The sequence below is a fragment of the Psittacula echo genome (assembly GCF_963264785.1).
Source record: "Psittacula echo genome assembly, chromosome: 14".
NCBI classification, from domain to species: Eukaryota; Metazoa; Chordata; class Aves; order Psittaciformes; family Psittacidae; genus Psittacula; species Psittacula echo.
The window spans coordinates 12,289,581-12,317,343 of record NC_137750.1 but is presented as its reverse complement, the minus strand read 5'-3'; the positions used below and the strand labels follow the sequence as shown (position 1 = coordinate 12,317,343).

Sequence of the window (27,763 nt, the reverse complement as noted above, 5' to 3'; positions counted from 1 at the left end):
GCCCAGGCTCTGGGCAGGAAGGGCTCAGTCCTGGGGGAGGGTTCCAAAGGGAGGAGGAGGTGACTGCAGCGGGGGGGTCCTGCTCCCCCCGGTACTGCTGCTGCACCCACCAGTGGGGCCCAGGCTGTGGGGGCCACCCTGCAGCATCCACAGCCCTGCCCCGGGCCAGGGGCCATCCCCTGCTGCTGTTTGCTGCAAAACCAGCCCGGGGGGTGCAGCTCTGCCCCAAATCAACCCCCAGGGCTCAGCCAGGCCGGTGGGTGCCTGTGTGCTGAGCCCCGGCGCAGGGCTCTGCCCCCAGCCCCAGCGCTGGTTCTGCACAACCCAGAGTCCACATTAAAAGAACTTTATTGTTGGAAGCTGACTCTCATTGGTTTGTGTTAAACCACAGCATGACCCGTGTCCCCCCGGGGGCTGGTACACTGTCCTATGGAAACATGCCATATAGAGTTTGAATAAATAAAGCTACAAAGCCCAAGTTATGTACAAAGAAGACCTCAGGCAAAGGTATTATGTTTACAAACCTATGTACAATAAAACAAATGTAAACAGTCATTCGCAGCAGGGGACGCAGGAAGGAGCACACAGACCCTAACAAGGGGTGGGGGGTCCCCCTCTCCCTCCGGGTTTCTCGATGCTTGTAACTAAACCAAGATGACGGCTCTGACTGGGACCGATGAGTTCTACACCCCCAGCTCCAGCCCCGGCTGGGTCAGTTAAAATCCACCCACTCTGAGGCACATTGACAGAGATCGCACAAACACGCTGCTTGAAGGACCCACACGGAGCGGTCGCCCAGCACTGGCACCGGAGCCCACAGGTGATGCTGTAACAGTCCAGGCGCATGTTACACAGATGGGGCTGTGATGGGCACAGGGAAGGGGGAAGTGTGCGGCCATGGGGAGCGGTGGCTTCCTCAGGCTGTCCTGGGGTCCCTGTGGTGGAGCTGTGGGGAAGGCTGTGACCAGGGCAGGAGACAGTGGGGCCAGGAGGATGTGCTGCAGGTCCATGGGCACCCTGCACCAAGGGAGAATGGTCAGGCTGCCCTGCTCACACTAAGGCATCTGCTGTTGGGACTGAGGGCACGGGGACACGGTCCCCCCCCGTGTGCAGGGAACGCTGCCCTCCTGTGCCTCCATCCCTCCAGCCCCAGCGGAGCCCTGTGTGATGTGCACAGCGCAGGGCTGGGGACCACGCTCGCCCTCCCCTGCCCACCCCAGCACCCGGAGCTGTGCCTGTGAGTGACGGAGCTGCAGGAACTGGGGCTGAGCGGCACCGGGGGGCAGCAGCCGCCCGGCCCCAGCAGCAGGACTCTGGCACAGACAGGGAGGGCAGCGGCCACCCCTTGTGTGGTGCCAAACCTATGGGAGAGAAGAGAGAACGCGAGCGCCGAGGCTGCCGGGCCGAGATCGGGCGAGCAGAGCCCTGCATCCCCTGCAGCAGAGCACTGCAGGACATGGGGCTGAGCCACAGCCCGTCCGCTACAGCAGGAGGAGAACAGGAGCTGCATTAACATGACAGGGAGGCCGGGTCGTGTTCCAGCGGGGCGGCAGCGGGGAGCGAGCTGGAGCGCTTCTTCTCTGGGTGGGCTGAGAAAAGCATCCACAAGTCCGAACACGACCTCCCGCGGGCTCATACGCTCAGGGGCAGCATCCCAGGCGCTGAGGAGGGGCGAGAGGCTCCCAGGCCGGGGGGACCTTGATCAAAGCCGTTCACTGCCCTGAGAAGCAACAAGAGAAGCCATTGACGAGGAGCAGCCGCAGGAAGGGGCACCGCGTGCCTCAGCCCAGCACCAGCAGACACAGACAGACCTCTCCCCCTTGCCTGTGCAGCAGGGGCAGGGCTCCCACCTCTGGCTGCGAGGACGGGTGCTGACCCCACTGCCTGCAGCAGGCACGAGCTGCAACCAGGAGAACGCAGTGATGTGACGGGCACAACCCGGCCATGGTGCCTCGGCACTACTCTGCCCCTGCCTGGGCTGCAGCGAGGGCTCGGGGTGCCTCCACACCCCCAGGATCTGTGGGTTCCCCCTGCCCCAGGCTGCTGGGAGAGGTGAAGGTGTGGAGAACCTGGGCTCCTGGTGGGCTGGGAGGGCAGCGCAGGGCTCTGACAGCTTCTCCATCTCTGCTCGGTGATGGCACTGACAGGTCTGCTGGGATCAGGCTCAACACACGGTGCCTGCCAGGTTCACCCTCTGCCGATCACCACCACTGCAGCCCTCACAGCCAGCAGTCATTGCATCCCTGGACCAGGACAGCACCCACTGCTGACCCAGGTGAGCACCTGCCCTCATGGTCGGGTTTGCAGTACTGAAGGTGGGGGGGAAGAACCCCCATACCCTGCAAGGCAGGGCAGGTCCCCCCTTGATGTCTGCCTGCTCCCAAGAAGCACTGCACCAGCTCTGCCTGAACCACCAGCACCCCACAAGAAGCCACCTGGATCCCTCCTGGCAGAGCTCCACTTGTGAGGGTCCCAGACTGATTTGTGTTGGAAGGGACCTTAAAGCTCATCCAGCTCCAACCCCTGCCACGGGCAGGGACCCCTTCCACTAGAGCAGCTTGCTCCAAGCCCCTGTGTCCAACCTGGCCTTGAACACTGCCAGGGATGGGGCAGCCACAGCTTCTCTGGGCACCCTGTGCCAGCGCCTCAGCACCCTCACAGGGAAGAGCTTCTGCCTAAGAGCTCATCTCAGTCTCCCCTCTGGCAGGTTAAAGCCATTCCCCTTGGCCTGTCCCTGCAGGCCCTTGTCCAAAGTGAGCTTCAGGCCATCTTTGCTGCTCAGATCAGCTGCGATGAGTGAACGCAGGAAGGAACAGAAGGGCGAGGGCTCCATCATGAGGAAAAAGGCAAATGGGCCAGTGCTCGAGGAGCACATCCTGCTCCCTGCAGCACTGCCACAGGGACCACGGTGCCAGCAGCTCTGGGCAGCATCCCCGGGACACAGCAGCGCCGTTCGAGGCTCCCTTTCGCATGCACACCCTTGCCCTGCAGCTCACGTGGGTGACCTCGTACCTCCTGCATCCAGGGTGCAAAAACCCTGGCAGCAAACCCCAGAGGCTGCTGCTGCTGCACTGGGCAGTGTCAGAATCCTTCCAGCTGAAGAGCTGACATCTCAGCACTCACTTGCAAGGACAGATTCCCATGGTAACAGCTCCCCCAGCTGCTCCCGCTCCCTCTCTTCTTGTTCAACATCCACACTACACAGCCTGAAGCACATCCCAGCACCAGGGCAGAGCAGGGAGAAACGACCTTTCCTGCCTCCTCCTCCTTCAGCCTGAAGCTTCAACTCCCATTCGAGTGTTGCTTCAATATATTCCCGAGTGCCTGACTGCTGCACGCAGTAAAAAGCTGCTGGAAGAGGCTGCTGGACAGATGTATCTGCAGTGGGATGAAGGGGCATGAAGCCAACCTGGTCACAGCATGACTCTGCAGATTAGTTATCAGCCAGAAAGCACCTCTGCCAAGTGGGACAGGGAGGAGAAAAACCACCACCAAAACATCCAACACCAAACAGGATTAAAGCTGCTCCCCTTTGGAAGGGTTGGAGGGAAGGGACAGTCAACAGCAGCAGCCTGGAAGTGCTTGTGTTCATGTTCAAGCCCAACACATGGCTGGCTCCCAGCACGCCTGTGCCCATGTTTGCTTTCCCATTAGGCACAACCAGGGTAACCGAGCACTGGCAAACCGACCCTGGAAGGAAAACAGGACCAAAGGGCAAACTAACTTTCAAAACTACATGAAGAGCAGTGATTCTTCATCCTGCGGCTCTGCTGTGACCAATCCAACCAGAAACATGCATGGACTTGAATAAATAATAAGATCAAGAAAGCAGCAACACTAGATCTTACTATTGCAACAGGTCACAGCAGCAGAGGAGTTTATCTGAAGTAAGGAGAGAGATTACAGCCTCAGGCTTTGATCACGGACCATTAGTTTGTAATGTTCAGAAAGCTACCTCATGCAGTTAGATAACCACCAGCTCTGCCCCTTCAAGCCCCAGGTTAAAAGGCATGCAGCTTATCATTGCAAATGAATTCATTTACCCATGACCAAGGTGGGGAATGTGACCTTTTCACGCCTAGTGGAGAAAAAGGGGAACAGTTTATGCACACCATAAAGACATCACGGGCATCCCTGGATGCAAGAGCTGGAGCAAAGCTAAAGTGCTAAACTAAACCTCACCAGACCTCTCTTCCTGCACCTCTGCGTGGCCAGGCAAGGGGACAACCAGCACCCCCACCACATTCTGCACCTTGCAGTGGCTTGCACGCAGCCAGGTAAAAGCTTGGTGTACTGCAAAGCATGTGCCAGGACAGGGAGTTACTCACCTGTATCCCAGTTCCCTCTTTTCCAGGGAAGCTTTTTTATAAGGCAGAGCAGGGAACAGGAGGAAGACCCTGATTTCCCAGCCTGACATACGATGAGCAGGGTGGCGGGTGACAGTGTTCACAGTGCAAATACACCTGCATGCTCCATGGCCCTGCAGAGGCACCTCTCCGTGTTCAAACTTGAGCTTGGTTCATTAAAACGAAGCCCAACAGGTTCACAAAAATAACTTCAGAATAAACATTAACTACAAGGACTTGGACACTGAAGAGTGCAGGAAGGGGAGCAGTGAACAAGGAGTTGGCACCCCAGGGAACAGACACCATGCTGGCTCACACGCTGCCTCAGCTCTGCTGCTCAGGTGCCTCTGCAGAGCCCTGCAAGGTCAGAGGCATTTTGCTCCCTGGCTGGATCCAAGCTTATATCCAATTAAGAATAATTACAACAGCAAAAATGAAGTATCTGTCTGAGAAGAGGCTCAGGTGCTGCCCTGCCCTGGCATCTGCACACAAACAGCACGTTCCTGAAGGAACAAGCCTGCAGATACTGGCAAGACTTTCAAAAGCAGCGAAGTCCTGACTCTTCCAATTCAAGAGTCACGCTCCAGAGCAAGCCCAGAGCCATCCAGGCCTCCCCTGCCCTCAGTGCCTGCTCAGCTCCACTGGGCAAGCCGATGGGAGATGCAGACTCATCAAACATTTTAACCAACCAAACGGCAGAGAAAGGAAAGGCCACAAGGATGCTCAGGGGCCTGGAGCAGCTCTCTTACAAGGAGAGATGCAGGAGCTGGGCCTGGTTAGTCTGGAGATGAGCAGACTGAGAGGGGATCCCATCAATGCTGATCAGTATCTCAAAGGTGGTGCCAGGAGGATGGGGCCAGACTCTTTACAGTGGTGCCCAGGGACATGATGAGGAGCAATGGCCATAAACTAACACACAGCAAGTTTCACCTCAGCACGAGGAAGAGCTTTTTTACACTGAGGGTGGCAGAGCCCTGGCACAGGCTGCCCGGGGGGCTTGTGGAGTCTCCCTCTCTGGAGACATCAAACCCACCTGGACACGTTCCTGTGTGATCTGCCCTGGGTGGCCCGGCCTTGGCAGGGGGTTGGACTGGATGATCTCCAAGGGCCCTTCCAAGCCTAACGAATCTGGGATTCTGTAAATGGAACTGTAGTGATGTGACTGCGTCCCCACTGTCCCAATACCACCGCCCCACAACTGGCTGTTCTTTAGGCAGTGGCTGCAGATTGGATTTGATCTGTGATCACATGTGGCTGCTTCAGGCTCCAGCAACAATCAGAGGCAAGGAGAAGAGTACAGAGGCCGGAGAGAGAGGAGAGGGGAGCAGAAAGGGCATGGGCATGCCTCGACTCAGCCACTCATGCCCAGCCACCACTGCGCACCCTGGATGTGATGGCTGCCAGAGACAGGTGCCAGCATGGCTGGGAGCTTGGCTGCGGCTGCAGCATGCGGGCACAATGTGCTGACCTCCTGCAGGTAACTGCTCGGTTCAGCTTATATGTGCAGACAAAATCATACAGGTTTGACACAGCACAGCCACTGCCACCGCCACCCTACAACACACACAGACCTCAACAGGGGCAGCAAGGCAGAGCAGGAGCAGATGTAAGGGGAAAAGTGTGGGCCACCGACCCTGCTGTGAACAGCATACGGGGGTGTAACAGAAGGACAGGACAGCAAGGCCATGGAGGGATCTTTAACACACTGCAGATAAGCACATCGGTCATTTCCACCCCCTTTTTTAGCCCACTAACATCCCCCAATCTGCTGTAGAAGTTCTCCTGCAGGAGGCTGGGTTTCTAAGCTTTTTCCGGCTACAACCTGCTCCTAACTCCAGGCAGCCAGCACAGATAACAAGTGTGATGACAACCTGGATAATTAAAAGTAACCCCCACCCCACACAGCAATCAGCTTATTTGTCACACCACAACTCAATGTAGCCATGCTGTCTCTTAAGAATAGCTATAATCTCTCCCTAGCAACCTCCCTGACAGCTTGCACCTGAAACACAGCCTGTGCACTCCAAGTGTGAGCACTCCTGTGGTGATGCACAGCCCCAGTCAGCCCTGCAGTACACAGACAACTTAAGGTCTGATTTGCACATGACACTGTTAGATCTCCAAACTCTTCCTTTTCCAAAGCAACAGTGACTCTAAAAACTCTGAATGCCAGTTTCTTAGGTGTAACTCACCCTGCTACCCACGTAGCAACGCTATTCATCTCAAACCAGGATGACTGTAGGAAGCTCAGCCTGTCTGCTGTGTATAAAGCACTCCTCAGCTTGGCAACAGCTCATTTAATTCTCTAAATTCTGGACTGAGGATACATTGAATATTAGCAGTAAAATGCCCTGACCTGAGGTTTAGTATAGAAGACAACTATGCAGGGAGCCCGGGGGCAGTGTTTGCCCAGTGACACCAGCACATCCCACAGTGCCACCGTGCTAATGCTGGAGTTGTGCTGTGCTGTTCATCCTGCTCCACAGGGCTCCTCACACAATCTCAGGGCCTTGTGGGAAAATCCTCCTGCTGAACCACTTCCCAGTATCCCAGAGGAAGCTCTGACCATGAGCAAGTCACAGGAGACACGTGGGGCACTTCCTCCTGTGCAGGCAGTTTGTGGCTCTACAGCTGACGCACAGCACCATCAGCACAGAGACAGCTTCCCCCTCCACCAGCCAGAATTACACCATTGATGGTATTTCCTTTTCCCCTAACAGAAGGGAAAATAGAGCAAACAGGGCACCACCCTCCTGTGAGGATCTGCTGCCTGCACTTAGCTGTTCCCACCAAGGGAATCCCCAGCTCTGTGGTGAATATGCTTCCCCATGCACCAGTAGCTATGGCAACACCACCACTACTTACTTGAGAACCCGTCCAAGGGTATGTTTATTATCTGAGATGCAGCCACCAAGAGATTAAGCAGCAGAGGGACAGAATACGCCCTGACATGCTACCAGCTAAGAGACAGCCACGCTTGCTTTTCTCTTTGCTTCACAGAAATCTGTCCCTGTCCCCTTGAGACTTTGGCTCCACAAATTATCTGTCCTATAGGATGAAAACTGTGGTGGGCTAAAGACAAGCCAAGAAAAACTTCTGCTCCAAGTAGCATCCTGGAATGCACTCTCCTTTCAGGTAAAAGGAAATCCTTCCTTACCCTTTGTCAAAGAAGGAAGTGTGCCCTGGGTGAGGGTACTTTGTGCCGTTGCTGTTCATCACACCGCTGTTAATGTTCCCCGACACGTAGGATTTCCGGGATGCCTGGTCCTTTGCAAAGTTCCTGCAAGCAGCTAATTTGGATTCTAAGGCCTGTGAAACAGGGAAACCAAGATTATGTCAAAAAAGGCAGTACTAATTTAAGAATAAGTTAATAAGAGGAAGCATTCTGCTGCTCAAGTTCAGGCTTTGTCACAACTCAAAAGTCACCAGGAGAAGGACCTCGATTTTCACCTTTGGCAAAACCGGAACTAAATGGGAACAAAGCTGTCATGTTCCCCATCACCAACCCCAGAGGAAACCCGATGCAGAGGCAGACCTCCAGGCATGACTCAGTTCTATTGGGGCTCAGACTTTAGAACTCTCAATTACCTAAAAGGAAGCCACCTCCCAGCTGACGTTACCAAGCCTCCTTGCCCCAGCAGCTGCACTAAGGCTGATGTGAGCTAACCAGAAACCTAAACAGCCTGAGGCAGAATCCTCAAGTCTGGGGGGGGGAATGACTGTGTATTTGTGAAGTTGAGTTTTCTCCCCAGGACAATGCCTTTTAGCATTTCTTTCTTAATCTCTGCCTACAAAACAAAGCCACTTAAGCCCCACTGATACGAACAAGAGGTGCTACAGCAACAACATCAGAAGGAGCAATCAACTGCATTAGCTAAGCCCATCTCTGGGGTCTGTACCTCATCTCTACTACTTCCAAGCAAGCCTGGTGAGATCTTTTTGCCCTATACAAGGTAACAGTCTCTGCCTCATCCACTGACTCCTGGCAGGAGGGAGACCAAAATCCTGATTCTCTCCTTTATTTCAGAACATCACCTGCCCTTTCTTGCCAGGTATAACAAACTGAGGCATAATGTGACTATCCTTCTGGCCCAGCAGAATGTCCTTCCAACTGTCTGTTACATCCACCCTGTGCATGAGTACATTCAGACACTTCCAAATGCACGCACTGGAGACAAAAACTCATCTCCCCATATCTGGGAGTTTGGTCTGGTTCCGTGCAGAACAATACTCCATCGATAGGGCACTGGCATGCTACCACAAGTAAGTGAATGCTATAAGGTCTTCTAGAAATCCATGTTAGCTCAGTGAGCACACAGGAAGATATGTAGGTACCTACTTCATATAGGTACCTACCTCTTGGTTGCAAAACACCTATCAGCTGGAAGTAGCCAGTGTGATCTCTCCCTGTCTCAGCTGCAGGCAAGAAAGCCTAAGGGAAACTTCTGGCAGAGAAAGCGAGTCTAAGGTTTGGGATGAGGCATCCTATGAGTAGCCAAACCCAAAGAAATCCTGAGCAGCCTGTAATTGCTGCTAAACAAATGTGTGAGCTGGAATTCTGAGCGGGTGCCTAAGGGCAGGCTGGGAAAGCAGGATGCTTATTTGGCATTTCCTGTCCTTGCAAAGTAATCACATGGGATTGTGATTAAGCTCCCTAAATCCCCTGCAGACTCTTACTCACAATGATCCCATTTTAGCCATGTCACTCTGTAACCACAAGTGGTCCTGCTGCCCTTTCGAACCAACCCCCAGCCCACTGGCTCCAAATGTGAGCAACAAGGTCACTTTTCATTGAAACTTTGCCAAAGCAACTGTCTCTCCTGCAGCTACTGCCTCATCAGTGGTACCCACAGGAGACAGAGGACAGCCAGCACTGAGGCTACCCATGCTTCCACTCACAGCTACCCACTGAGGCACGTCAAGGAGCTTCTCCTAACTCCAAACGCAGCTGTAAACCTGGCATCCTAAACAGCACACTGACAGAGTTTTAAGCACTTCTTCCCTGCTTACAGTGGTAATCCCTTTAAAGGCTCACATGTTTCACTGCCTCCTCAACTACAGATGGGAACATTTGGCTTTCTCCTCATTTTTTTTTCCTTACTTTTTCAGCAAAGGTCTCTCTTTCCCCACTTTCAGCACCTGCTGCAGATGCCCCCAGGCACATGAGGGGACACTGGCAGCATGATCTCAGCTCCACACTCGTGTGCAGCAGGCAGCCAGGCTCTGAGGCCCAGCTCTCCATCTTGGTCTCATTACAGAGGGAGCTGCAGGCCCTGTTTTAAAGTCAGAACAAGCAGCTGATGGTGTCTAACCCCACATACCAAACTGCTTGAGAAACTTCTTACTCCAAATATGAATTTCATCATCCAAAACTGGCCTCGGAACACTAGCAACATGCTTTACAAATCAAAATAGTTAACCCCCCCCCAAACATTACCACATTCTAAACACTGCGTGTACTCCGCATGGGCCCAGGCCTCTGTCACTGCACACAAGGAAGAAAGCTCAGTGCCAACACTGCAGAGTGAGGAACACTTCAGGTCAGAGCACTCACCCCCACTTTCCGTAGCAGGTCCCCCACAATGTTGAGTGCAGATATTCGAGCTGAAGGAGTAAGGGGGCTGGTACCAAATCCATTTGGTATAGCTGCAAACACAGGCACACTTGATTACATGCTGCACTCCTCCACAGTTCATTTATTGTTTTATATTTAAATAAATCAACTTCTACATGAAAAGATGAATCTAAAATCCTACTGCAGAGTCTTCACACAGACACCTCGCAATAACACACAGACTACATGATCACTGGCCAGGGAAAATGAAAAAGCTCAATTCCTGTCCACTGCCCCCTTTCATAGACCTACATGTGGAGATCATGCACTGTCCATCTGCAAGGCTATTGCCTGCAGTCCATCTAATCCAGGCAGAGCCTCCTCTGGAATCTACTCCTTCTAATTTGAAAAGTATGTAATAATCCCTGTGATTTTCCAGAGCCTTCCAGATGGGGAAAGGGACTGCGCTAACCTCCTGCTGCCTCATGGAGAAAACAGGACCCCTGTGTGATAACAGCCTCTCATTACTGATCACTGTTTACCCACCACTGCTACTCCACAGCTGAGCAGCAGTATCAGTTACTACACTTTCCTGCAATCCCAAATGTCTTCAGTGCTCCACTGCAGGCATCTACTGCAGATTGCAAACCCCACCCCCCCCCCAAGCAATGGGTGTTTCAGTGTCTTTCTTTTCCATGCTATTTACTCATTATACTCCTTAAACACACTTACGATGCCCCAGGATTTAAACACACCTTACGCAACATGTGTGGGATCTACACATAACTACACTTACTTCAAGCCCACTGACAAGCACCTGGTCTGAAATTGTTAGCAACCTGAGCATGCTGCCAACCAACCAGACGCGGTTTCTATGGATGATACCTTTTGGGGAAGGAAAACTATTTTCTGATCCTTTTCCAACAGGCGTGGCTGGCAGGGAGAGGGACGCCTGCACAGCCGAATCCATCTTCTCACAGTCCAGAGTCGGGGAACTGGGTGCTGACTTGCGCGTGACTTCTTGCTGCCTTTCCCGTACTGCCAGCTCCTGCCTCAGGTCTGAGGGTTGAGAGAAGAGCACACATCCCGAACACCGATTAGTAACTGCTTTCTCTAACAGTCTATTCATCTGGGAGGGAGGAGGAGGAGATGCTTTGCAACAAGCCTCTATTAACTGCCTGTGGCTGGAGGACCCCATCTCAGAGCGGTCACTGCCCATCACCATCACTTCCCATTCCAGCCTGGAGGAGAGGGGCAACAAACAAAGCCCTCCCTGGGCCCAGCAGCCCACTTCTCCTCAGCATTCTTCCCCATCTGTAGTGCGAGTCCAATGGGAAGTGTGTCACAAACATCTGCTGAACTAGGCTCAACTCCCACTCTGACAGAGGTTGGAAAAAGGGAGGAATGACCTATTCTTGTGTGTCCAATTGCCCACATTATCCTTCCAGTCTATAATCCAACAGGATTCCACACTAACCAAAAGACAGTCAAAGGCTGTATCCAGTTTCTTGATGCCTCAAGAAGAAAAGAGCAGATAGGAGAGGCTGGGTATTCCAAATGACAGGGAAAAAACCTGGAACCTATGTTTCATTCTCACCTCCTCTACAGCCTGCTGCTTACCCCTGCCTTGTCCCCTTCCATTCCCACACATGTTTGCTACAAAAGAGCATCCAGCACAGCTCAGCAAAGAATCCATAAAATCCTTAGGTGGATCTAGATGCAAATAAACAATGTACTACAAATGGGTTGATCCTTTTTGGATAGAGCAACTTAATCATTCGCAGAATCCCAGACTGGTTTGGGTAGAAGGGACCTTAAACCTCATCCAGCTCCAACCCCTGCCACAGGCGGGGACACCTTCCACTGGAGCAGCTTGCTCCAAGCCCCTGTGTCCAACCTGGCCTTGAACACTGCCAGGGATGAGGCAGCCACAGCTTCTCTGGGCACCCTGGGCCAGTGTCTCACCTTTCACAGAGCTCTTATTCCTTGCCTCAGTTCTGGTACAATGTGCAAGAGCAGAATCAGTTGTACATTACAGCTTTCAAGTTATCATAAATATTTGGAACTGATTTTAAGTAAAACAGCTCAGCTGAAATGAAAATCAATCTAGGCTCCTCTAAGAGGTTTTGGGGCTCTTGAATCAGAAATGTTGTATTTGAGCTCGACACTGTAGCAGTTCTTTTAGTGGCTCCTGCTTGCTGCCACGGGAACACGCAGCTCTGCTACCCTAACTAATGCTAAACATTTCCAGATGACTCATCCAAGAAACAACATGTCCTTTTGGGCCGATTATTCCAGTGTTGTAGGAAACAGTCCCCTAGGTTTTGCTGGATTTTCCAGTGTTATTGCCCTAACCCCAAATTACAACACATATATTTCCTCAGAAAATACTTCGTCTCCCCTTTCACACTTATGACAAAACCCCCGTACTTCTGGCAGAGGCTTTCCATTTTTGGGGCACAAACTTGGTTCAGAGACCTTCACAAAAGTGAGCAACTGTTGAAGGGTTTGTTGTTTTACACTCAGGTCTAGGCTTTAACTGAGGAATTATCTTAGAAAGCTTCCCTTGGGAAAGCAAGTTGGAAGCTGCTAGTCTCTGCATGACAGTAACAGCAGGCACCAGCTGCAGAGCAGATCATCAGCCACTAGTAGAGAAATCAGTTTCCATCAACCATTACAAAATGCTTCCCCAGCATTTTCACCTCCAGGTGAAATCCACTGGAGAATTCCCACCTCCTGATCCTATCCCAGAACACTCTCTCAAAAAGCTCTAACCACAGTCTTTACTGGAATACCTTAAATAAACCAGGCAATTTCCAAGAGGATTAGAAACAACACTGGAGACAGGATTTAAAAACTTATTTCATTAACCACTTACGTATTTCCCTGACATTTCCTGTGCTTTCCCTTCCTACACAAGGCAGAAAACCACAGCAAGTGGGAACTTCTGAAGCACACTTCCTCAATTCTATTACATCTGTGGACTGCAGTATTTTTCTACTCACCTCTGTTAAGAAACCTGAATGAATCTGGTATTAATTTTGCCCTACACAAGGAATTTTTCCTCTTAGCTACACTGGACATACAAAGAATAGAGAACATACTGTTAGTAATACCTAACACAGTAAGCATCCTGTTCAAGTCTCATTATGCGAGGCTTTCTATAAACACGAGCTTTGGTTGCTACATAACTCTTAGGAAGCCAACAACGTAGCAGGACACAGAACTCATCAAGCCATACCTCTTGCTTCATCCTTTAATCTCTGTACAGAAACCAGCAATGACTCCTTGTCATCCAGTTCACTTTCTAGAAAGGCATTTCTCTCAATAGCTTGGTTCAGCCTTTGTTCAAAGTCTTCCAATGAAACTATTGTTGCCCTAGAAACAAAATCCAGAATATTGGGTTCTTCAGCTCAACCAGCATGAAAGCATATTCAAAAACATAATAGAAGAAAAATGTTAGCAGGGCCTATATTCAAGTTTGTCATTTGAAAGCTATGGAAATGCTTCCTGGAAAGAACTAATAAACTCCAAAGAAGCAGGGGAATAAGATGAAAAGAACATGATAGCATCTGGCTCTCAGAGATGTACCAAATTGCTGGGAAAGAGCCAGGCCAGCACACCCATCCCATGTTTCCCAAGCCATGCTCCAAAGCCCCACGTTTAATCAGTGCAGTAGCTCAGGTGGTGCTGCACTCTCCAGAGCTCTGGACAGTGAATGCAGAAGGCAGGGCACTGAGGTATTGCCTATGACCCAACTTGTTCAGAAGTTAGTCATGAGGTTAAGAGCCTTGTGGAAACATGGCCTCAGCTCTCAGATCTTTCTGCCAGATAGCCAGAGGCTCATTCCTGGTCCCACTGAATCAGTGGCAGAATTCCCATTCTGCAGAACGGAAGCATGACCTACTCCCTAACTGGGCGTTTCTAACAGCAGCCTCTTCATTTTATGCATTTATAAAGGACACATTCGTTCCCTACAGTTGTTAAGCTGTTGTGCAGGGAAGAGAAGACTCCTTTGGCCTGCTTTATTTGAAAGGGACTATGTAAAGCAACAGCTTCTTATTTCAAAGGGGCTTTGAGCTACAAGGATCACAAATACAAGAATCACCTAGCTGGTACTATCAAAAGCAGTGCAGTGGCCTGGCTTGCTCTGAGCCTGCTTGTTTCTAACAGGAACACGAAGAGCTCTCGCGCCCCTGCCCTCCCTGTTGTAAGGTAAAGCTCCCAGCTGATGAGGTCACTCCAAGGGTAAACTGCTCTGTTCACAGAATCACATCTTGGGATTTGTCTTAGGGGTTTTTTTGAATGTTTGTTCATTTCCCTCTTAAGGAATAGTAAAATGATCAATCTAGGAAGCAAAGAAAAGACCTAGTGAAAACTTTAAGGAAGGAAGAGGTTTGCAGCCTTCACCTCTTGGCACGTTCCAAGTCATCGTTGGCCTGCTCCAGCTCCCTCACATACTTATGCAGCTGATCTTTAATGGCCCGTGTCTGGCTCAGGTCATGCTCCAAACACGACACTTGCTTGTAACTTTGTGTATACTGGTGCTCCAGTTTCTCCTGAAAGAAAGGAGTAGTGAGATAAACACACACATGCACCCTCCGCATCAGCAGCAGTGAAATGGGACAAAGAAATGAACATCCTCCCTGCAGCCTGCTGATCTGGGACTGCTAGCGATCCAGAGCAGGAACAGGAGAGGCAGAGGGAACATGCTCTGAGCACGCGAGCTGGGCACAGTGCAAAGCCACAAACACTGCATTGTGCACTGACATCTCACCACGACAGAGATGCAGCCCTGCATCTGCTCCCAGCAGCCTGCACTGACAGCTGCTCTGAAGCCTTAAACATGTAGGAAGCCGGAGAGAAATCCAACTGTGCAGCCTTCCCTCCTCTGACAATAGCCACACTGTCACCAGAAACTGACTGACATCTCCACTAGCAAAACTGAGAGCCACTGCAATGTGTTACAGAACCTGCAGGTCCACAAGCTCATATGTGAAAGACTGTGAGACTTCACTCCCAAACACACTCTCACTGGCTCTGAGGGTACAGAGAGGGGCTTATGGAAAAACTACTGACCTTATCAAACACATCCTGACCTTCAGCTACAGCTGGGACGGGATACACAAACAAGTAATCCCATAAACTTCACTTCCACTGGGTAAGTTGCTAAGCTTTGCCTTCACTAAAATAACCCGAGACTGCAAAACATGATGCATCTCCAGGATTCCAAAATAGGCAAGAGCTTGCTAATGAAGAGGCATCAATTACAAGTTCCCTTCTGCACATGCAGATCCTTATGCAATTCCTGTCTCCACATCTATGTCTGTTCAGAATGAATGCAGAGCACAAATGAAAGATGTGCACAAATCACTAATCTCCAGCCTTCTTCAAGGTCTCATCAAACCAAGGAGACCTTCTGGGTAAAAAAGCCAGTTTGCAAAGAAAGACAACTCAGTGGTATGACAAAACCTGCTTGTGTTGCCCCCCCTCTTGCTGTGTTGATGCTGCTTGTGTAACAATAAAACTATCCCTTGGCAAGGCCTTGAGAATTCAAACAAAATCCATGACGAGAGCTTCATGATGTGAACAAGAAAAAAATCCACCGGAAAATTCCCTGGGAAGTTGCTGGCCTTATTTGGAGCACCTGCTGTGCTGAAGTGTGGATCTTAACCAGACAACTCCTTCGCTTCAGTTGGACATTCAGTGACCAAGAACAGAGCAGACAGTCTACAAAGAGATCCAGCCATATCCGTAAGAAGCAGCAATGCTGTTACAGAAAAGACCTACCTTTAATGTTTCCACTTCATACTTCAGTCTTTGGTTATCTGCTTGCAAATCTCTGTTCCTCTGCTCAGCCTGCACTAGCTGTGCCTCCAACTCAGCTTCTAATTCCCTGCTTCCCTCCTGAAATTCAGCCAGCTCTTCCCGAGCTTCCTGGAAGCTGGAAGGAGAGGATTTCATCAGTTGAAAAGCATCTCCCAAGTTAAAATAACATCCACAGCTCTCCTAAAATAATAAACTGAAAGAAAGGGGAGTTTTAAAGTAGTTAAGTGTCATCCATAGACCTCCAAGGGGAAAAAGAAAGATGGGGAAATGAAGAAATTACATTAAGCTTAGCAATAAAAGGAAATTAATTCTCTTACATCAAACCAAACAGCTACATTAAATGCATGTGTGAATAGGAACTTGTCTCAAGGCTATTTACAGGATTCATGGGAGTTTGCAAACCACTTTGTACTCCATTAGCTTCCCCTGCTAAAGCCTTGAGAGAGTCAATGAATTCAGCAAACATTTAACCCGATTTCGGTCAAGAGCTGTAAGAGAAACCATCAGTTCCTGGGGCTCTGCACTATCCGGAAATTGAAGGTTCCTGCAAAGCGGGAAGGTTTGAATCTGGGGTTCCTGAGCCCATCAGCAGGAAGCCACCACCCACCTACCTTACACCACTGCCAGTTATTAAGGGCTAGAAGGAGCCACTCCACATACTTTGCTTATTAAATTCACGCCTTTACCATACGTAATAGCTCAGCTCTTAGCAAACAGCAGGGAAAATGAGCAAGGCTTTAGGAATCAGCATACCCACTGGTGTCTGAGACAGAATGTTCTGACACCCAAGAACAGGTCGGGGTTCTCCACATGGACACATGCCCAACACCTCCCCTCCAAAACCCAGCAAAGTAACAACTTGCACCTTGGGCTTGAGAAAGGCCCAACTGGCTTCAACTGCATGAGTAACACTGAATGCAAGGCAAGCTCTCCAAAGAAAATGAACTGGGAGCCCCCACTGCAAAATCAATCCCCAAATAATCTCCACCCCAGCAGCAGCACAGCATTACACAAGACAGCAGCCTCCCTGGCTGTTTTGCATTACCAAAAAGCCCTGTGCCCCTAACAGATACGGAGCCCTGGTATAAGCTGAACTATGAGCTACAACACACTTCAGTAAATTGCAGCAGGCACCAAATCAGCCACTTCTCATACCAGTAATTCCACTACAAGAAGCTCAAGGGAACAGTAATCATACACAGCCAGCCCAAAGGCACCTTCCATGATAAAACATCAAGATACTATTTAAGGCAGCACTTTTATTATACAAAGATGCACATGATGGCAAAAGAGCTCTGCTCTTGCTCAGACGTGCTCAAAACATAGCCTGGAGTTCCTGGCATGGTAACACTGTGCCAGAAACACTCGGCTCCCACCAGGCTGGAAATGCAGAGATTCTTTCCAAAATATCTACTACCCATTTTGGTGTGCTCTTGGAGAGGAACAGATTAAACAATGCTCTGGTCACTGAGAACCAAATCCAGCCTGCAAATATCCAACAGTACCTTTGTTTGTACTTCAGGGAAAGCTCTTTCCAATAGGCAGTCTCCTCCTTTGGACTTGAGAAAGTCGGGATTTCTTCACTGTCCATGATCAATACGACCTGCAGGATACAAACGTAAGAATACACTCAGGATAAAGAGACAGGCTGATTGTTCCCCCAAAACTGCTCCTAAACACCGGGCTTCATCACCACAGCCCTCCTGCTCACGGCATCCAGGTCTGGCAGTGCCAGTGGGACGGTAGTGATCCCCGAGAGGCGGCATTCTGCACAGAGACCTGCCCCAACAGGCACTGTGATCCCAGCCAGCTCCCAGAACCGTGCCTGCAGCACCCTCCAACCACAGCGCAAGCGTTGGCTGTATTTTGTACTGCCACTGGAACAGCAGTTCATGCCAGAGGCCCACCCAGGCCAATAGCAGGTAAGGATATTAAAGCGTACACCTAACATAGCTTCCACTTTCATTCCTAAAATGTTCTTAAAGGGATTTTTAGCCTCCTGATGCCAGCCCAGCAATGCACGCTACAGCTCCTGTCGGAGCTGCAAAGGCAGGTAAAGGAGGAGGACAAACACTCTGAGATCAACCAATAATACACTCTGCTGCAGGGATTCAAATTCAATTTACTTGTCCCATCTTCAGGCCCTGCTCATTCCTGCTCCTGTGGAAAACAGGCAGGTAACAGAAGTTACCCACATAGTTTGTCCTCCAGACACAAGAAAGATCAGCCTCTCTCATAAAACTACTCCCTGAGCCTCTTCTTCTCCAGACTGAACCGCCCAGGTCCCTCAGCCGTTCCCCATCACACTGTGCTCCAGGCTTTGCACCAGCTCTGTTGCCATTCTCTGGCCCCGCTCCAGCACCTCAATGTTTCTCTTGCAGTGAAGGGTCCATACAACACTGCTTCCAGCCTGGAGGTGTCCGGAGCTTCCCACACTGAGGCAGGGGGATCCCCCCTCTCTTCATGAGGACCTCCTTTCTTCAGCTGTCTGAGCCACTGGATGCCACTGCAGCTCCGCTCGGTTGTGAGCCAGTGTAAGCAACACAACCCCTCATGGACTTTCATACTGCTGCTCAGTAGTGGAGCAAGACACAGCCCAGGGGGGCACAGGACATTTGAGGCCTTGACACACACCAGCTCTCAGAAGCTGATGAAGATGATGAAGTGAGGGTCACAGTCCTGGCATGAACAGCACGACCAAGACAAGTGTTGAGACGGACACAGCTCCCAGCCAGAGCCAGGAGATGCACCACATTGGGTACCACTTCTGAGCTCTCCCCAAGCAATCCCACAGCTCTTTTACAAGTAGGCATCTTTTTCTCTCCTCAGAAGCCAAGACTCAAATTCTCTTATTTACACCTAGAAAAGAAGCTAAACCCAACCATTTCTCTGTTTAAAGCAGAGGCTCTAAACAAGGCTTGCATCAAGCTCATCAGTAACAGCTGACCTACAAGTCCTGACTTTCACACTCTGACAGGCATCAATAGCCAATGCTGTCCCTTCAGGCCCGAAATTGTCACACTAATATGTCCTGCATCTCAGTGACCCACATTTTAGCCACCTAAAAGTGGGGCAAATCAATCCCCTGCTTTCATCAGAGGGCAGACATGCTCATTTCAGAGCCTGGCACTCAGCTCACAAAGAAAGCAGAGCAGAAGTGGCACATTTGTTCTTCAGCTGAGCCTCCAGCTGCCACTCTCCAAGGACACCACATCAAATCTGTCCAGAGGGTGCTGAGCACCTCAAAAATACCCCTCCTTTTGTAGTGTGCTTGTTTAACTCTACAGCTCTACTGTAGAATCACAGAATGGTTTGGGTTGGAAGGGACCTTCAAAGCTCATCCAGTCCAACCCCCCCACAATGAGCAGGGACATGTTAACTAGACCAGGTTGCCCAGAACCACATCCAGCCTGGCCTTGAACATCTCCAGGGATGGGGCATCCACCACCTCTCTGGGCAGCCTGTGCCAGTGTTTTACCACCCTCAGTGTAAAGAATTCCTCCCTCATATCCAGCCTGAATCTCCCTCTTTTGGTTTAAAACCATCACCCCTCATCCTGTCACAACAGGCCCTGCTGAAAAGTCTCCATCTTTCTTATAGGCCCCTTTTAAGAACAGAAAGGCCCCAATAAAGTCTTCCCGGAGCCTTCTCTTCTCCAGGCTGAACACCCCCAACTCCCTCAGCCTTTCCTCACAGGAGAGGTGTAGGAGCAAGTTTGTCATGAACGGGCCTCAGTGCTGCCTGAGAGAACTGGTGGTGGTCCCTGTCCTGCACTGCCCTGTACCCAGAGAATAACCCACGGCCATGGAGCTGTTTGAGCTCCTGCAGCACGTGTCCTGCCAGTCCTGCTGCACCTCCTTGGGTAAAGATGTCTTTGGGTGCCCTTGCTCCAGTAGCCACACCTATTACCAAGGCAGCTGAATCCCAGCACAGGGCAGATACCAAGTCCTACACCAAAGCTTTTTGCAGTAGAGGCAGAGCCCATGAATCACCTCCCAGACTGTCCTGGGTTCGCAGACGGATGCATTCAGGCGAGTAGAGACCTGCTGCAGCTCAGACACGTGCTGAGCAGCTCTGAACCACCATCCGGATGGCCAGGAAGAGGTGAACAGCTCAGCTACTGCTGCATGCTGCCCACAGCATCAGTCCTGCACTGACCTCTCTGAAAGCCCTGCACCAAAAGCCTGCTGACCTTATGCTCCAAGGCGTGCAGCTCTCACCCAGCACATTCCAAGAGGCTTAGATCACCAAGAAGCACATTCTCCCCACAATAAATGACATACACAACTCAGCTTTCACTGCTCCAGAGGAGCTGATCTCAAAAGGTAAACAGCCAGGAAGCCACCCATCAGCAAAGTTCAGGATGTGCTTAGAAAAACATCTGTACAAGGAAGCATCTTACATCATTTCCTAGAAGTAGCAGTGCTAAGGCACGGCTGGGGCCAGGCCTCCTTCCTGCCTGCTCACACCCTTGGCAATGCACCCCCCAGGCCTCCCTGCACCCAGGGCAGCATGGGAGCCACAGGAAGGGCTGCCTGGGACTCACAGACTCACCAACTGCCCACACAGGAGATTTATGTCTTGTTTCCCCAGTGCCCTTGTCAAAGACCCTCTCCTTTTAGTCACCGAAGGGAGGAGATCCAGCCCTGGGGTACTTCAGGCCCCTCGGAGCAGCTCCCCTTTTCCAACCCTACCATCCCCTTCCCCCCTTGGTGAAACAGCTGATGGTCCAGGGTCACCTAGACCCCGTGTCCACCATCATGCCTAACCCAACACCATCAGCATGGATGTCTGACCTGCTCACTGCCCCCATCAGACATGATGCCAGGGTGCATCCAACATCCATATCCCGCTTTGGTACACAGTTACATCACCTGTCTTCCCTCATATGGAAGTGAAAGAGTTAAGAGCACAAATACAGTCTGCAAACAAGATGGTTCACATTGAGACAAGGAGGCACAAAAGCACAAAATGTAATCAGTTCTAACTAACCTTAAGTTTGATGGCTTTGTAATGGAAAATAACTGAGGTGCCTGAAGGTAGTTGACAAAGGTTTAGGTCCTTAGGACCTTAGTACAAAAAGCGTAAGAAAAACAGGACCTGGGGATGGGGACTATCTGGGACTAGCAGATGTCCAAGGTGGGCACAGTTTAACTGATAGATGGAAGGACAAGATGATTGCTATGGTTGTGGTGTTAATGAACCCATTAAGCTGGTGTAAACATCTACTGGGGAGTATCCCGGACTAGTAGATGTCCAGGATGGGAGCAGTTAAACTAACTGATAAGTAGAAGGCCAGGATGATTGCTATGTAATGTTAACTAAGCTGGTGCTTCAAACACTGCCAGAAGTCATGAAGATGGTCAGGAGAAGTAAAGGACCCTCAGAGACAATCATCACATTTTGTATGCATGCGGGAAACTTTCTGGAAAATGATGTAATTCATGTGTAGCCTCATGAATATGTATGTATGCCAGGGACTATATAAGGATGGCCTGTGTAGCAATACAGGGATACACGTTAGGAGGAGCTATCCCCCGTGTCTCCCCCAATAAAGAATACCTGCTTGTCAACTTGAAACTCGGTCGGCGAGTTTGTTCCTGGAGTTTTCTCTGAATCAACAGCCAGAACACTGGCCTGCGAGCTGGGAGGTGCAGACAGCTCCCAAACCTGCCACGAGCACACACACGGCTCTACGGGATCCCTTCCTTCTGCCAACCCTTTGCCCATTTTCACTACTTGAGGCACTGAAACACAGGCCTAGTGCACACGCCTGGCAGAACACGACTCCCGGGCACGGTCAGAACATAACCAGGCAGTTTAAACCCCTCACGTGTGGGAGAGTGGATGCCCACAGAATACCGGAGTTCAACAAAAACTGCTTTGCTTCAGCCCGTTGCCCCGGCGTGGGCATTATGTGGGGAGCTGAGAACCAGCACGGCGAACCCTTCCTATTCACGGGCTTCTTTGCATACGTGGCACTTGCAGAATCCAGCCTTTGACAAACAACATTGAGGCTTTCAGGATACAGACAAGACAATGCAGCAGCGTCTTCCAGGGAAAATGAGAGCAGGCTTATGCTGCTGCCCACTTGAATTCATTACAAGACAGCTCAGCATTCACACAGCGCCCTGGGAAAACTCAGCTACACGGGCACAACTCCAGGATCCAAAGCTGCTCTCAGACAAGAACTATGTTCAGAACACGGTGGCTTCTTTCAAGCGCGCCCCCCCTCCCCATACCCAGTCAGTGGGACAGAGCAATTCTCCACTGTTAAAATGGAACAGCTTTTCCACACTGCCATCACTCTAAAAGAATGCAGCGAGTAGGTTAAGAACTTCTCTAAATCCACTGGGGTCTGTAAAGGACAAATGTGGTTTCCCGCCTCCAAAAGCATCCTCACAAGTGAGATGCTCAGTATCCTCTGGGTATTACAAAGACTGAATCCATTATGCAGTAGAATTAACTACGATGCACACAGTAGTTTCCAAGTAGCTGAAGGAATCTTGTATTCATTCATTCATTGGCCAAACTGAAATCTTTATGGAGCCACCTTTGAGCTAAGTCATGAAAACACAAACACAGCCTGAAGCGTAACACAGGACCTCAAACAAGCTTGCCAGGCTCCCCATGGGGCTGGAGGCTGCTGCTGGTGGATCAAGCGTCAGAGCAAAACACTAAGCTTGAAATATAACACCATGTTTTGACTTCTACCCACCCCTTCCCCCAGTCAGGAATCCACTCTTCCCCACTCACAGCCTCAACACAACTCACTGATGTAAGGGTGAGCTACAGAGGCATGTCCAAAATGATTGTGGAGGCAGCTGCACTTCACCCAGGCTGTACCTGCAGCATCTCAAGTGGCTGGACAAACCATTCTTCCCCAGCTTAGTCATCCCACAACCTTCCATTTAAATCTACCTTATAAATATTTGCTATATAAAGTGAATACCATTTAATGGTCAGAAACAGGTCATTTTTCTCCACACAGGCCACTTCTTCCTCCCAGTCCTGCTCACCCAGTGTTTATGGACACCAATCAGGAAGAATTAAGCAGAGGCAAGGCAAGGCCACTCAAACACAACAAACTACCCTGCTAAGACTCCCCCATCTCTGCTTTGCTGTCGCACCACCGAGGGCAATGCAAATGTCCTCTGACCTTTGGAATTAACCAAATAACAGCCTAAAATAGGACTTGATAAAGAAATGCTGCCAAGCTCCTGTCTGGCCTTCAGCTCTGGAGATAACCACCCGTTCTGGCTCTCGGAGTTACCCAAGGTGCCAAGTGCCATGTTTGCAGGGCATGCCTCTAAGCAAATGTAGTGTGTAGGCTAAAAACTTCTCCAAGTTCAGGAAGTTTTGCACAGGACAAATGTGGTTTCCACCTCCAAAAGCATCCTCACAAGTGAGATGTGACTCTGCTGTTGAGTGCTGGCACTGTCCTGAGCTGCCATGGAGAGCAGGAAGGACTGTCAACAATCAACGTCTTCTTCCTCTTCCCTTTTTATGCTGATTCATAGACAGAAAAGCAGAAGAAACCTTGTTTCCACCATTCTTCACCTTCTCAAGCTCTGAGAACCAACAGAGTAACCTCCCAAATCCCATAAGCTCTGTATTTTTCTCCAGATCCCATCAGGATTCAGAGCAAAGGGACCTGAGCACTCCAGCCAGACACCACACTTGCTTTGTCTTTCACTTCTAATAATATGGAAAACAAACAAACAAAAGCCATGGATTAGGTTTCCTGATCAATTTGTGCTTGTTCCTCTCATCCTGAAATAGCAGCTGGAAGCACTTTCCTCTGGGTTTGGAAGGCTGCCTGCATCCATCACTGCTTCAGAAAGTGAACCTCTGTCTGTTCCTGCAGGATTGGTTTGGAACTGAATGTTCTTGGGAGAACCACAACAAATGCCTGCTCACCTCTTACAGCAGCAGCACGGGAGCTTTCAGGGGAAACAAGAAACTCAGAACACGGTGTCAGCACAACACTCCTGCTCTGCTGTAATAATACATCCTGCAGTTCCAATTCGGACAGCACAGGAGGCGGAACATAGCCAAATCCTACCTGCAGGAACTTTGTCCAGGTGCAGGCTAACAGCCTTGAAGATAACCAAACACCACACAGCAAAGCCTTGTTACCTCCACAGCCTCTCGTGGAACTGGCTTTATTAATCAATAAAGCAGGAATGGTTTATGGATACAGCCATTGCTCACATGCCTGGTGAATATGTGATACCCAGTGGGGCAATAAACCTCTGGGAGGTAGCCAGCACTGCGGTACAAGCCTGGAAACCAGATGAAAGGTACTGATGCAAGAAGTCCCTTTTCAGAAATCAAGCTGCAACCACTAAAGGCACCAGAATTTAGTATTCAAAGCATTTATCCCTGTCACAAACATGAGAAGTTTAAAACATCTGACGTTTGTTCCCAAGTACCACCACTGAAGAACCTTAAAAAGGAAAATCTGGAGAGGCTGGAGCTCCTGATGCAGGTTCAGTGTCTGCAGGGATGAAGGAAAAGCTGCTGGAGATGTGCATGTCCCAGAACAACCCGGGCCTCACCATGAGAATGATTTGCTCCCAGCTCCAAGCCAGGAAGCCCAGAGGGCTGAATCTAGACAGAGCAGAAGGGTGCGGAGCAAACTGAGAAGGAAAAGAAGGCTGTGAGAAGGACACGCTTCTCCCTGCCTCAGCCTCTGCTCCCGATGAGCACCAGCAGCACTGATCCTGACTCTACACCAGAGGCTGACCACAAGCAGAAGCTGTGAGGCCCCTGCCTCCCCCACCTCCAGGGCTTTGCCACCCAACTGGCTTCTTCCCCAACTCACAGTTGCCTGGCTTCCCTTTAAGCCTTGAAAATTACACAGCATCCTGCCCAGAAGCAATGAATTCATCCAAGATCTTATGACATCCACAGCAAAGAGCTTGTGACAAATGACAGAACATGGTCCCTTGCACCTCCCTGTTAGCTCAGCAATTAACAGCAACCCGATGACGACATTCCCTAAGAAGGCGGTGGCCAGAGGGCTCAGATGCTTCTGGACACTGCAGAATGACAAGTGACCAAGAAAATTAAAAGGAAAAGCACTTAGCACGGGTTTCTTCCAAGGGGAGTGAATTCTGTTGCTTTTACATCTCTGAAGTTCTACCGGGGCCAGGGAGGAGAAAATGGTTCTGAAGAACCCTGTCCCAAAGGGAGTCCTGGGCCAGACAGCAGCAGCAGCAAGGGCCTTGGCTGCTCCTGTAAGCACTTAACAAGATGAGAGTTAAAAATAACCCCCCCAACTCACCGCTGATCAGGAGAAGGAAGCAGCACAGCCTGGTGCTGAGCTGTGCTGACAGGAGAGGCCTCCAGGGATGCAGTCCTATGAAGACATACATATCCTGATGGGTACATCTCACTTTGTTCCCAGACAAGTGCCGTACAGAGGTGAAAAGACAGTCTGCTTGAACACAGCTCCTGGTTTATCTTGGTTATGTTTGCAAGGTCACAAATGTCAAGAAAGACTGCAAAAAGGCCGTTTCCTTTCTGTAGTCTGACATTCCCTGCTTCTCAAAAACAAATGTGATAGGCTGAGGGAATAAATTACACTTTGATGCTGTACTTTTTGGTAGTTTACTCCCAGACATGTCTCTAAAGACAAGACTCTGTGTGGCACCAAGCTCACAAACATCATGAGCCTTATGCTTTCTCCCTACTTCTTTTTCTTTCACTTCTCCACCAAAGGAAGAATTACCTTGCATGTCTGCAACCTCTGAAGAGTCAGGGAAAAGAAAATAAAACAAGGGGGCTTTACCCTGAAGAGGGGGAAAGGAAATCATACAACTCTTCCTCTGAACACATCCCTTCACCTCTGCTTCCCAATAACATGCAGGGCCAAATCTCCACGTAGGAATACGTGGCCTCTGCCTCCACACGCACACACCACAGATACACAGCCCAGGCAGGTCTGGGTCTGTAAGTAAGGCAGAGGATCTCTTCCAGGGCAGATCTAACCCTAGTAATGAAACCCCACACTGCCACCCCACCTGACACAGCCTGCAAAAGCACAGGTAACCAGCACCACCAGGCTGGGCAGTCACACTGCTGACACATCAGATTTCAATATAAATAAACAGAAAAGCCTCTCAGTCCCTCTTCTGCCCTGGCACAGCTCCTTCCTCTTACAGTTATTAATATTTCTAACAAAACACTGACTTTGACAAGGCCCTCTGCCCTCTGCTGTGTCCAGGAACTGGTTTGGGGTGGGGAGAAAAGAAAATCTCTTAAGTACCCAAGGAGCTCTTCTACCATGGCTGCACAGATTTAACCACCTTTCAGGGCAATAAATGCCACGGGCTTCCAAAAGCGCCCTTCTTCTCTCTGTGCTCATCACCAAGTCAGGATGGTTTCAGAGAACACAGAAACCCTGAGTCACCAAATGTGCCAACTCAATCTGGTGTAGAGCGATGAGGCTGCATGCGGCGTTAATGGGAAGTCGCTTGACTGAAGTGTAACTGAAGTAACGCATCCCCTCCTGTGTCCCATGTGTTCATCCTCCTCGGCATGTCTGCTGCGATTCAGGTCCAACTCCAGAGACTGTTCAAGTTTCATCATTTATTTATACCAAATACAGTAGGACTCTCTAGGCTCAGAGGGAGGTAATAATAACCTCAGAGAAAAAAACCCCACAGAATTACTGAAAGATATTCAATAGGGATGCGCCCTGGGCACTGGATTTACTGAGTATTCTATGAGAACGGAGGCAAACCGTATGTCCAGCTTCCCATCACTGACTTGGGATGGAAAAAAAAACCCTTCTGGGACAAAGCTACCTACAAAGGAGGCACAGGGGCTGCGAAGGGAGCAGTGCGCTCCTGACCGCAGCCATATAAGTCACCGAACTTCCCCTGCCGCACACGGGTGAGCCCCTTTGATTCGGGTCTCGCTTCGAGGCAGGCGTGAAGCCAACAACAGCCGCTCGCCACCACCGCGGCCGCTCTGCCCGTCCTCCTCCCGGGATCACGGCCACTGCACTGGAGCGGAGGGCAAGGAACGCGAGTGTCCTCCCGGCGCATGGCACCTGAGGGACGGGTGGTACGGCCCAGGGTAGGGAGGCCGGGGAGGGGAGAACCGGAGGGTTCCACCTCACCCCTCTGTAGGCCGCAGGAGCTGCTCGGGCTCCGCAGCTCGGGCACTTGTGACAGCTGCGCTCTGCCCCTTCCCCAGCACAGGGCTGCCGGAGCCGCCCTTGCCCTCGCCCCCGCCCCGGGCCGGGCCAGGAAGCCAGAAAAGAGACCGAGCGCTCCCTTCCCTCGGCCCCGCGCTTGCCGCGGCCCGCGCCACGAACCCGCGGCTCTGAGGCGAGCCCACGCCCCGCCGCAGGAAGGCAGCTCCACGCCAAGCTCGTTCTCGTTCCCGTACCTTTGGAAGGTGTCTCCAGGCCGCTGCCGGCAGGACCGGCCCCGCGGAGCCACCGGCGCTCAGAGCAGGGCGGTGGCCGGGCGGGCAGGACCAAGCCGCCCCGGCCACTGACAGCCACTCGCTTTCGCCAATGGGAGGCGGCGGCTTTGCGCCGGCAGCCAATGAAGCGCGGGGGAAGGCGGGACCTGCCCCGTTGTCAATTGGCAGCCAATCGGCGGAGGGGTGCGGGACCCGCAGCCTACGGCACAGCCACGGGTGCCTCGGCCCCCTCACACCGCGTCCCCCTCCCCGTGCCCGCCCCGCAGCCAAGCCCCGGTCCCGGTCCCCGCCGCTCCTCACCGGGGCGCATCCCCTGTCACAGCCGCAGCATCGCCCTCCGGCCGCGGGTCTGCCTCATCCGGGTGCTCCGGGGCGGGGCCGCGTCCGTGACGCACCGGCGGGGGGCGGGGACACATCTATGACGCGAAGGTCGGGGCGGGGCAAGGAGTGGGGCCTGGTTTGCGGTTCCCGGTCCGGGAGCTGCGCTGTGACCGTGCAGGGACGCTGGTGTTGTCCCAGTGTGACTCCGAAGTGACCCCGGAACGATCCCTGCCGCTGGCCTCCCCCCTTCACCCTCGGCCGGCTCCTGCTC

The 27,763-nt window shown here is 51.2% G+C and overlaps 1 protein-coding gene across 2 annotated transcripts; it reads right to left on the bottom strand.

Annotated features, from left to right (window-relative positions):
• Positions 1-330: 330 nt before the first annotated feature.
• Positions 331-27,552, bottom strand: NDEL1 (nudE neurodevelopment protein 1 like 1). Of its 2 annotated transcripts, none has more exons than XM_080629057.1 (9): positions 27,472-27,552; positions 17,235-17,332; positions 15,691-15,844; positions 14,311-14,459; positions 13,142-13,278; positions 10,786-10,959; positions 9,901-9,992; positions 7,504-7,655; positions 331-1,720 (listed from the first exon to the last, which is right to left on the bottom strand). In XM_080629057.1, the coding sequence occupies exons 2-9, from the start codon at positions 17,318-17,320 to the stop codon at positions 1,633-1,635; spliced, it is 1,032 nt and encodes a 343-aa protein (XP_080485183.1). In that variant the 5' UTR covers positions 17,321-17,332; positions 27,472-27,552; the 3' UTR covers positions 331-1,632. The 2 variants fall into 2 exon arrangements, with proteins under 2 accessions (XP_080485183.1, XP_080485184.1); XM_080629058.1 differs by lacking the exon at positions 27,472-27,552 and adding an exon at positions 27,133-27,372.
• Between the last annotated feature and the right edge of the window lie 211 nt (positions 27,553-27,763).

Coding starts and splice junctions, on each gene's coding strand:
- NDEL1 (XM_080629057.1), bottom strand. CDS start 17,320: ATGGACAGTGAAGAAATCCCGACTTTCTCAAGTCCAAAGGAGGAGACT. Junction 15,845..17,234: donor TCCCTGAAGTACAAACAAAG/GTACTGTTGGAT, acceptor CTCTCCTTCCAG/CTTCCAGGAAGCTCGGGAAG. Junction 14,460..15,690: donor ATGAAGTGGAAACATTAAAG/GTAGGTCTTTTC, acceptor CCTTTCTTTCAG/GAGAAACTGGAGCACCAGTA.